The following is a 12,039-nucleotide window of genomic DNA, read 5'->3' on the forward strand; positions in this document are numbered from 1 at the left end:
GAAGAAGTGAAGTTAAAAATTATGATACACAGACATAGCATTAACCACTTAGGCTCAGAGAAACAACTGCATTGAGAATACAAGGACAGGAACATTTGGATACCATTTTAGGTCATTATTTTACCTGGTTCTGATGTGTGACCAAGAAAAACCATCACAACATCCACACTGTGAAGCACAGGGTAATTATTTCCACCCTGCCTTCTCTTGTGTGCTCTATTTCAATCCTAACAGCCTATAAATCAAGAAAATCCTCCCATTCATGGCTCCTTTCATGCAGTGTTGGCAGGCCAGAATGGAGAGCACTGACACCTGCTTCAAGGAAAGCAGCCCCACTAGCTGGATACCTAACTGCAGTTGCATTTTTAAACAAAGGCAGTAAGGAAGCAAATCAGAAAGTCTCTGTAACCCCAGCTAATCCCAGAAAGAAGGCCCTGCCTTCCAAAGTGCCTTCAACCCAAACTATTGTATTACTCTACCTGCTGCACTGGTCTCGATAAAGCAGCTTGGGATAGTAACCATGCAAACACAAAGCTATACACAAAATAAATTACTCCACAGCCTGCTGTTTAAATATTACTTTAGCCATGATTTCATATCTGTTAGGAACAGAACATCTTATCAGAGTGCTTTTATACATTTATAGTATTTTTAAGGCCCCTGCATTTTTACAGCGGGTTCACCAGAATTTTTTTTTCCCCAGAATAGGGGTAATATGTATGCTCAATATCCCTTTTTAAAACAAATAATATCCCAGAATTTTCAATGCAACCAGAACTTGATCATCACATTGAATATCTAGAAAAGATCTCATAAAACACATACTGGGCAGAAAATGGTGAATTAGGAAAGAGAATTTATAAGTCAAAGAAATAATTACTATGCCTAAAAAAAGTCAGACTGCCAGAATACAGTAGGACACAATAAGAAAACCATTGGTGATTGCTTATCTTGATCTTACTTTTCTTCTCCAAATATTCAGCTAATGACCACTAAGGAGAGATGCCTTATCTAGATCGATTTTTCCTGTGAGACTACTGGCTGCTCTTATATTCATTCTTACTCTTCTTTAAAGTGATTAAAAACTGCAAGCCTCAGGAACTCTGATTTTTATAAAACTAATCTAGAGCTATTCAACATCCAACAGCTCAGGAATTCCTATTTAATAATTACACCTTCTCAAACTCCTCACTGGTGAATTGCTCCTATTAATTCTACCTGGGATTTGAACACATTAAGAATGCACAAGTACTGCACCGTGCCTGCAGTGCTCACTCTCTTCCTGCCAACCTTCAGTCTGCATCCAATGCAGGAAGGATACCAAGTGCTGTACATGAGGCTGGGGATGTACAATGAGTTGGAATGACCTCTGGATAACCTCACTCTTTTGGACAATCTTCCACCATGCATTTTTGCCTTTGTGCTTTCAAACCTGTCTGCCACTCTGCATCCCAACAATGATAGTTAAGAGAGAAGGAACATGACATTAATGTTGTACCTGCTGCATTGCACTGATAACCCCCTACACACCCTTGGCTTCTTTCACTCCCTTTCAGAGCTGGGAAATGACTGCCTAAGAGCTTAAAGCTGCTCACCTCATGCCTGTACAGCAGTTGGCACACTGCAGCCTTGAGCCAGCTCCGCCTAAGTCCTTGTGCAGGGAGCAGGGATGCAGCAGCTGACGCTGCCGGCACTGTGGGTGCTCCTCCCTACAAGAGCAACACCCTTCACCCACAGCCAGGGCTGCCCAATCCTTCCAGCACACACAGGAGCAGAGGAAAAGCTGGCAGTACTACATGGTATATTCAGGCTTCTGCTCCTGTTGACAAGCTGTGAGAAGGAAAGGCACTTGTAATAAGGACAGGCCACAAAGCAATAGGCACAGAGACACAGCACACTGACAAGCCCTGAAGAGGAAGCAGGCAAAACCTTTCGCCCTGTGGTCACAAAATACTTCCCACCACTTTATAAAATATGGGTTTGCATGCATTGCCCATTAGCAGAGCTGAATTTACTGCTGTCTTGGTCTCTTTTCCACCTTTCTGCTGGCAGCATTCCGGGTGTTTTTTGCTATTGATTTGGCATTTCCATTTATTCTTCTGCAGGCTATTAAAATTATTTTAACACAGCTCATAAGAATCACGCTGGAAAACTACTCAAAGGTTCAGAAGATATTTGTCTGACATTCTACTCCCATATTCCACAGCAATAGTCCTGGATATTCTCCATAAGGCTGGAAGAGGAGCCTGCCAAATACTGAACTAGCCTGGCAGGTGGTTCAGAGCTATTTTTTCCACCAGGAACTCAAAAAATACAGCAGACACAAATATTTCATGGGATATATTCACAGGTCACACCAGACACAGGAAAGCATTAAGCTCATAAATTAAGCTCACTCCTTTTCAGTAAGCTGAGACTGACATGTGGCAGAATAAAAGCATTTGGTCCAGCAGTATTCCAGAGCAAAACTAAACTAGAGATCCTTCAAACACAGACTGAATTTGTACTTGAATTTTTTTGATAAATTTTATTTTCACTTTTTAAATGTGCAAATAGCTTGACCTTTGCTGGGCCAGTTCAACTACTGGGGGAATACAGACATAGGTACAACATATGGTATGTCTGTGTCTTTACAAGCATTAGAAATGCAGCAAATATTAACTTTCCAAATAAATAAAAAATATTTTTTTAAGACTATCTGTCCCAAACATCTAAGACTCATGTTATATGATCTCAAAATTCCAATATGCCACTAGGGAATAATCTTGGTGGGAGGGCTGTACATTTCTGAAGCCTCACTCTTTCACATACTCAAGCTTCAATTTTTTTCAGTAATATAAACAAAAAGCCTACATTTTGCTAAAGGAAAGCTCAGAGTTTCTCACATGTATGTGATACTTAGCCCAGGGCATTAAAAAACCCCAAATACTGCATGAGTTGACAATGCTATATTTCAATGTAATTTAATTAAAATACTAATCTTAGGGGCTGTAGGAATAACTAAAGACAAACCAAGGATGGAGGGAGAAGGGATATGAATCAGAATAAGAGCTATAGTATAAACCCACATAACATTATCTGAGTTTAAAGGGCAGTGAAAATACTCTGCAAAACAATATCCTGAGGACACAAAAAAGAAAATCCATATAAAGGAAAAAAAGAGAATCAACAACAACAAAACAAAACAAAAAAAAACCAAAAAAAAACAAGAAAAAAAAGCAAAGGCAGGAAAACTCCCTTTATGAGCATCTCCAGCGAGCTTTATTGAAATAAAAGGTGATCAAGTGGTTCTATAATCCAAAGTGAAGTCTATAACCCAAAGTGAAGATCCCAGCACTTTCTGGAAAAAATTCAGCCCCCTTGAAAAGTAGAGAAGATGAGCAGCTGAAGCGTTGTGTGTTAGAGCTCACTTCTGGAAAACCTTTGTTTGCATGTAGCTGATCACATGACAAATAGCTTTTGGAAATAGGCTCAGGCAAGAGTCCTCCAAGGGGAAATGTGTTGCACATTACGTGGCCATCATCAGTAACAGGTAGTAAGTTTTTACATTTATCATATGCAGCAAATTTAATATAAACATGGTTTTTCTATTAGGCAGAGGAGCAGAACACAAGTTTCTCAGAGAAAACTGTGCTCTGAGTTCCTCTGATTTTTTCTCATGCACTTAACACCTGTGAGGAACATTAGAGGAACCAACACAATATTCCAAAAAACCATGTGACTGTAGTAGCAAGATACCAAGCCAAGACACTACAAAATTTATCCTCAAATGTTTTTTTCAAGTACTTAAAAAACTCCTCAAATTCCTTTATCCCAGGTACTTTGCTTCTCTGCATAGATGTAGCAAAACCTTTCTCTCACGTGGTTTCTTATAAAATTACTAACTCAGCTGGAAAAAACACCCATTGCCCACGGCACTAACATCAGTTTTTTGGTAAACAGAACATCCCAAGTTTTTCCTTGCTTGATCTTTTCTGTGATGAATATTGATAGGTACTTTTGTTCTCCAAATGCTTCTTTTCCTGACCTTTTTTAAAAGACTTCGGCAGTTAATTCAACTTCACTAATTATATGCTAATTTTTGTATGTGGTTTCTGATTTCACATACAATTTCTACAGTTGCAAAGCTTGTGTTTTCACCAACAGATATTGCTGAATGCAAAATAAAACTCTATATGATCAAGCTGTCTTAATGAGCAATATTAACTGGAGAGAGCCTGCACAGAGAGCATAAGCCCCAGATTTCACTTGCACTTGTTACACACGTTTACAGAAGTGCATGCCTAGTTCCTACAGACAGAGCTTTAAATCCATCAAACGCCTGGAGACACCTACAGATGTTTTTTGTAGCCTCACAACAAGACTTTACAGTCTTTAATTTCTGTTAAGCATATTTAACTAATTTTGCCTATTAATGCTGTGTCATCTGGGAGGAAACTTCTCAAGCAACTCTCTCCCTATGACATCTCTGAGTTCTTTTGACACATTTCATATGCTGCTTCTGAAAACCCGGTATTTGCACTGATTGCCCACCCTCAAATCTAAATTGAGAAGAACAGAGCTGGGGGGGGTGACTTAGATGTGCACTGAACTCAGAAAATAACCTGGACAGAGCCACTGGTAAATGCTTGAAATATCAAACAGCAAATATCAATAGCTGCAACATTAAGATAAAGACATCTTGGTGACCTGGGGGACAAATGATCAAGTCAAACTGCTTGTAGACAGCAGTTCCAAAATTAGCACTACATACACTGTGTTCCAAAATTAGCACTACGTATACTACCAAATGCAAAATCACCAGGAGTGGGGATTAGCATCAGCCAGCTTCTTAAGAACAATTTTTCTACTTACACAGCAATTTAATAATGTTAATGGTGAGAGGAACTGAGCTGCCATGACTGTCAGCTAATTGCATTAACATGTACAAAACACCATAAAAATTTCATGCAACGTCTGTTTAGCAACCATTCATCATGGACATGTTAACAAAATCCATTATTTGCACCACTCCATCAACTACCAGAAATCATACATACTTTGCTTTTGCCAGCTTATTTAAAGTTCTCATTATCTACAACTAATAGATTATCTGTAGGCTCCTAAACACAGAATTAAAGCAAAATAATATTAATTTTTGTAAAAAATATGGTTTCAGGGTTCATTGTAAATGCAAAAGGCACCCAGACCCATTCTTATGCAAAAGGCTCAGTGTCACAGTTTCTAAAGCACAGACATTAAGCCAAGATGAAGGCTGTCTTGTTAACCAGAATTACCTTAGGACAATGGGCCCTAAAAGCCATAAGAAGTTAAAAATATCATAGTAGTAAAAAAGAGAGGTTATTAAGTTCTACATAAATGTACTGCTTCCATTGAATGTCCACAAGTCAAGGATGTGAGCATCCAGACTGTGACTCCTTATGCCACAAATCACTGTCCATGTCCAGGGTATGTCTTCTCCCCTTGGGAAACCCTCTAGATTCCAACAGAACACAAAATCTGTCAGTGGTGCTCTATAGGCACTGCTTTCTGCAACTCATCTCACTTCAAAGCAGTCAAATACATTTAACTGACACCTGTTTAAATCTTTTTGATCAGCTTCATCAAGGCTGAAATGTCACCAGAGCATTCATTTTGTCACCCTTGATGGGTCATTTGATCACCCTACGTGCCACATCTACAAGAGTTCTATCTCCCTACAGAAACATTTCATGTCTTGGAGCTACACCTTACTGGAGTAACACTTGCAGTTTTTGACAATTCTATTGAGATTACATGAGAAATCTGAAAACAATTCTTCATCTCCCAAAGGTACACCAAAACCATCCTAAAGAAACTATCAGAATCACAATGACTTATTATGTATGACATATGGATTGAAATTAATAGCAGACTTAAGACAGTTAAAGCTACAAAGTATTTTTTGAAAGACTATTTGATATTCATCATTGTTCTCACTATTTTCCTGTCCAAGAATAAAGACATATAAGACAAAAAAAGTCTGTGATGACTCTACCCAGACTTCTTCAGTCATCTCAAAGAGAAACAAAACAACCTTTCCTCTCCCCCCACAGCAAATCTAAGAGATGGAAAACATTAGTTACAGAAATCAGTCCAAAATTGTGGATTTTGCGATAGTGAAACAGATTTTGCCATTTTAAATAGTGCTCAGAACACTGCATGTGTAGGGTCTTTTTTAAAATTATTTTGCTATATTAACACTTCCTCTGAAACCACATTCTGAATGTGCTCCATCTGATAACTGTGCAATGCAGAAATTATACACTTGGAAAACTCATTATAAGATGACAGCATTATGTTAATGTGTACTAAAAATTACTACAAGTTGTAACTTTAATTTTCCCTGCCTCCCCCCTCCAAAAAGAAAAAAATAAAAAAGGAAAAAAAATCAGCATGCACTTCGGCATTAAGCCTCTTTTGGCTTTTTTTTTTTTTGCCAAGAAGTATGATTTAATAAGATAATACATTGTTGACTCACCACAGCATGTGCTATGTCTCATCTATAGGAAATAGTTCAAAGGCATCAACTTCATGCATGGGTTGCCATAGCTGACATTTGAGTCTGGCCTGCTGTTGGTACAGGTTTCTAATACTAGCCCTAAGCACAAAAAAAAGAGAAAGAAATATTTGGGGTTTATTTTTCAATTCTAATTGACACAGAAAATTTCAGAAAACTAAACTAACCTGGAATATCATTATCTGCACATTATATAACAAAGAATTTAGATTTTCCTCTGATAATACCATAATGCATCCCATTCAGGCAGTATTTGTACCATGAATTTCCTTTCTTCCACACAAAGAAGAAAGGCAGGAGACAGAAAATAATGCAGAATGAAGTGCTGTTTAAATGGGAGAAGTGTGTCACAGTTATTCTCCCACCAGTAAAAAAGAAAAGAGAAAAAAAAAATCAAGGCCTTAGTGCTCAAGAGCACATGTTCAAGACTGTTCAAATTGAAACAGATGGTACTAAAAAAAAAAAAAAAACAACATAAAACTGATCTAAAATAATTATTTTTGTTTCTATACTATCTATCTTTCTCAGGCCAGATCATCAATTTTTTCTTTGGAATGAGGAAAAGCAGAAACTTCACCTATGACAAGTTGAGATATGGACACAGTCACCTGCCACCAATACCTGGGGATGGAAATTAAATTTGACTTGTGACATTATTAACAGCTTTAAAAACTGTGTGATATGGATACATATGGGCATCAGGAAAGGCCTGTGAATTAATGCTGTTTATCCAATAATCACCCTCTTAAAAACAAATAACAAAGCATGTGACAAAAAAGTTCAACTGACAAAGCACACGCAGCCAAGAAAGGTAAAGACAACCTCAAGAACTGTAGGAAAAAGCAAATGCTGTGGTATTAAGATCGTGAATAAGAGAAGTAACAACCAAACATGGTGGTCTGGTACCTAACCACTGAACAAAACAAAGTGATTACGATTAAGTATAAGGTTTGACCTGTATCCTAAAACGCTTTCAAGTATCTGAGAACTAAAACTTTGTACTAAGAACAGCAAATGAAAAATCCTCATGAGAAAACAACTACATAACAAAAAAGAGCCCAACTCAGGCTCCTGAAATCCCACTCTCAAATTACAGTTCCTAATTTGCTGGGCTATTGACCTGCTAGTGTAGAATCCTGGTGAAGCAGCTATTGACTTGACTGGAAGTCTCTTCTGGACCTCCAACTTTTACTGATTATTACCTCACAAAAGTACCAAGAGAGTCCAACATAGCCAAAGATTTGTGTTAGATCAGGTCCTAACACATCCCAAATTTCCCATGTAACTGCTGTGATGTGAACAAGAGGCTGCATTCACAGGGTCATCAACATGGTCTTGTTCTTAGATGGGAGAAAAGCCCAGAACCTGCCTGAAAACACAACAGTTGCTTTTCCTTTTTCTTGCTGCAAAAAACCACTGCCCTGTGCTCCAGGCACAGTCAGGAAGATCCTAAGGTACACTAAAGCTCATGAATTCACATCCTTCGTGTAGAAATGAAACTGAGAACGTACCACCACCACTAGTGAGTTCACACACCGAAACTTCTACCAAAAATCTCACTGTGTAAAAAACCAATAAGAATGGAACATTTTGGGATCTGAATTCCCTGCCTTTCTCTTTTAGCAACTGGCCAAGACTGATTCTAAAGCTTGCCAACAAAGCTACAGCTATCAGGCTAAAACACAGTAGAGCAGCTCAAGAAGAGCTGTGTAACTTTCATAAACAGTGGAGAGGGGACCAGGAAATTCCATTCCATCCCCTCTACTGCTTTTGATTTCTACTTTAATCACTGGTGGTCCTTTCATGAGGGTTCATTTTCCTTGCAAGTAGCCTTCAAAACAGTAAGTGTGCAAGAATCATAGAAAAGGAGCACACACACACATACACTGGATATATATATGTTATATATTCAGTATATATATATTATATTTAATATAGTACATATATTAGTGCATATATATCTCCGTATATATATTATATATAATATATACATATTCAGTATTGTAGCCCAATGAAGACTCTCTCCTTTACTCCTGATGACATAACAGAGCAGCAAGTATGGTGATTCTGCAATCACTAGGCTTTCAGGACATAATTTCTAGTACTGCTATTATTGTAAGCTCAAAATGTAATCACTGGATGGGAGGGGCTATGAGTGTAGAATGCTTGTGACAAAAACCCCAAAAATGACAAAAAACCCAAAAATTTACTAGGATTTAAAAATTTATCAACAAGCTGGTGATATTTTCTGTAATTTGGAATTGTCCAAGGAACTGGGTAGTATCTACTGAACAACAGTTTAAGAGATTGCCAATTTTAAAACTGGAGGCCTTTCCCTAAATGCAGCTTTTCTCTCTTCCAAGTCTTAAGAAAATTATGATGCTGTCTGCAAAAGCAATGCTAAAATCACCCCCCTTCGGGCCTGCTTTAGGCCTCCCTTAAATTGGATGAATTTTGCAATGAACTGTAAACTACAATGAACTTTATGACCTTCTCCAATACCATAGCAGTGAAATTTTGATAACTTGCTCTTTGCTCTCCCAAGCCAGATTTGGTACTGTAACACTATTTGAAGGTGTATTGATCCAGTAATGTTAAATCACTAAAAAACAGCTGCAAACATGCCAGCCACTGACAGCAGGGAAAAAAACCCCAAACCTACAAGAAAACATTCATCCCTGTCATCTGCTCATAGAAACCTGTGTGTGCACTGAAGGAGCTTTTTAACAATGAGAAGGACATTTTCCAAGGAGGCAGACAAGCAGCTAAGTTAACTTATTTTTCATGGTAAGCGATTTCTGTCCTTATCCTATTTAGGAACATCCTTGTAATCTTAACCCTCCTCAACAAAACCTTAATTACAACAGGACCCTGCAAAATTATGCATACTCTGAAACAGCAGGAGAGAGCTATGAGCAAGAGTGCAGTTTATTGAGAGTCAGGGAAAAAGAATATTGTTTAATGGCTGAGGTCAAATCACCTTTGTCGTTCACATCCGCATCCCTGTAAGACAAAGTCATTAGCTGAGCCAACTGAAAGGGTATTCCTATGCCACCATTCCTAGCAGGAAGAGAGCAGACAGCCAGAGGACCACAGAAGAAAATATTGCTCCAGTGCTCCTGACCAGTGATTACACAGCACTGTACTGAAAGAAGGTTAAAACAGTGGGGGTTTGGTGCATCCCATTTTCCCCAAGGCATGGGGACCGAAGATAGGTTACACATGGGCAAAGACAAACAGCCCTGTGCCATACCTGCACCAGCCTGTTCTGTCTTAACCCTTCTCTTTTCCTAAAGCTGGGCTTGCAGGACAACCTCTGTGTCCTCCACCAAGCTGATTTCAGACTCCTCTGATTAGTTACAATATACTTATTTGCATTTTCCTCCCAATCCATTTCTACTCCCTGCCATAATTTCCCTCAAAATTTGTATTTTCACATAGTGTCGTTTTTTCCCTGTAGAAGTCTCTGGTGAAACTTACAGTGAACATATCAGAGGAGGGGAAAGTTGCACTGAGGATATCAGGAAGCTATGCAGCAAAAGGAGCCCATGTAAACAAGCTGACAATCCCCCAGCACACGAATGGTGTGAAACATGCCCATCATGGCTCACTGGGAGCACAGCCTGCTTATTAAACAATGCTGTAACACTTAATTATCCAAGGCAAATTTCTATTATTTCTAATAATGTCACTCTGCTATAAAAAACAAAACCAACATTTCTTCCTATAGCAGTAGCTTTTTCTGCCAGAGGATCTCTCTGCAAAGCAACATTGATTTCACTGCAGCATCTACAGATTGTTAATTCTCTTTTGCAAAATTACTGGCCCATAGCTTGCTGTAAACACTTCTCCTGAAAGCTCTTGTGGTTCTGTTAAACCCAGTGGGTTGAGTTGCTCACTTGAATACAAGTAATGTGGAAGAGTGATGATTAAAGGCTACTTTCTTAAAAACAACCCCCACCCCCACATCCAACAAGGTCCGTCAAACACTTCCACATACACACTTTTTTTTTTTGCATTCAGTCACTCTGCAAAAGGCTAGGACTTCTGTCCTTTGAATCTTCCAGCTCCTTGTCCTCTCTTTATTTTTCCACATTCAAATTTTTCACAGCTGTGTACGGATGGACTACCATATACCCCTCACAGCACCCTCATCTTTCTCCTGAAGTGCAAGCCAAGGCACCTCCTTCCCCCCAAAGCCCGCAGGCAGCGTTAGAGGCGATGAGGCTGAGTAAAGCCCCGGTGTTTACAGGAGCCAGCTGGTAAAGCAGCAGCACCACAGTGCCATGCCCGGCGTGCCCCTGCCCTGCTCGCATGGCCGCCGGTCACCCACAGCGCCCCAACATTACCGCTCGTACCCACCCGCACACAGACAGGAAAATGATGCTCCTCCGGCCACAAAATGGACAGGTGCAGCCTTCTTGCTTTGCTTAGCAGTTTACTTCATTAACCTCTCTCTCCCCCTCTCCCCTGCTTTAATATTTTTTTTTCCTTCTCAAGCAGCAATCAATATTCATCACCCCACCCTGCGAAAGCAGTTAGTCAAAGAATATTAGCATCAGCCACCTACCATTCCTTGCTCGCCAGCTATTCTCCTCGTCCAGAAACCTTTTCCCCAAACTGCGACTTTAGGTGGTATTTTAAAATCACATTCCAAACAGTGCTGAGGAAAAAAAAAGGGCTATTTATAACAATGGGGGGGGAAAAAAAAGGAAAAAAAAAGAAGGGGGAAAAAAAAACCAGGCAGTTGGTTTCAAGGTAAATCACCGTATTCCTTTAAAGAACTGAATAAAAGCCTGGGGAAGAGGGTAGAAGAGAACAGAAAAAGGGGAGGCAAAATGTCTGATAATAATGAAATAAAAGGGGAGGGGGGGGAAGAGTGGCTTGCTGAATCACGCTCTTTCACTGCCTGGAAACCATTGTGCAGCGTGATGCTGGCTGTACCATTGTGGAACCTACCAGAGGAGACAGGCAGAGAGCTTGGGGAATGGGGCTGCTATGGCAACTGAAAGGAGCACACATGACGTCAAAGCACACAGAGGTCTCGCAGGGGGAGGGAGAGAAAAATCTAATCTGCAGCCACAGCCACGGTATCTCCTGGAGAATCAGGGGATAGAGCAGTCTGCAAAGGGAAGCTGAGTGGCCTCCTGTAGCACTCACCAGCAGCAGCAGCAGCAGCTCAGACATCTGCAGTACAGAGGGAAGGTGGTAGCAGCAGTGTGGATCTGCTCTTTTGTTTACATTAGCTGCTATACAAACACATAAATGCCCATCATCCTAAAAAAACGCAATCATTTTTAAAATTCAATCAAGTTTCAGCCTGGGAGAGAGATTTTAAAAAATTATAAAATTACAACACATCTCCTCCACAGCTATTGAACACAGCTACTGCTCAAAAGAACAAGCAGTGCATCCCTTGGAGTCCCTCAGAAGCCCAAGGACCTGCTAAAGATCTCCCCACCAGCAGTAGGCTGTGCCCACTGCTAGACTGCCACAAATCC

General features: G+C 39.8%; 1 protein-coding gene across 3 annotated transcripts in view; it reads right to left on the bottom strand.

Annotated features, from left to right (window-relative positions):
• Positions 1 to 11,482, bottom strand: part of MAPK10 (mitogen-activated protein kinase 10) — a 147,019-nt gene extending 135,537 nt beyond the window's left edge. For 2 of the 3 annotated variants that reach the window (XM_036381462.2, XM_036381463.2), the window contains exons 1-2: positions 11,109 to 11,482; positions 6,500 to 6,619 (exon numbers count right to left, since the gene is read on the bottom strand). In XM_036381462.2, coding sequence (XP_036237355.1) covers positions 6,500 to 6,507 — 8 coding nt within the window. In that variant the 5' untranslated portion in view covers positions 6,508 to 6,619; positions 11,109 to 11,482. The remainder of the gene's footprint in view (positions 1 to 6,499; positions 6,620 to 11,108) is intronic. The other variant, XM_036381464.2, reaches the window with a different exon arrangement.
• Between the last annotated feature and the right edge of the window lie 557 nt (positions 11,483 to 12,039).

The sequence above is a fragment of the Molothrus ater genome, chromosome 4 (assembly GCF_012460135.2).
Source record: "Molothrus ater isolate BHLD 08-10-18 breed brown headed cowbird chromosome 4, BPBGC_Mater_1.1, whole genome shotgun sequence".
Taxonomy (NCBI): domain Eukaryota; kingdom Metazoa; phylum Chordata; class Aves; order Passeriformes; family Icteridae; genus Molothrus; species Molothrus ater.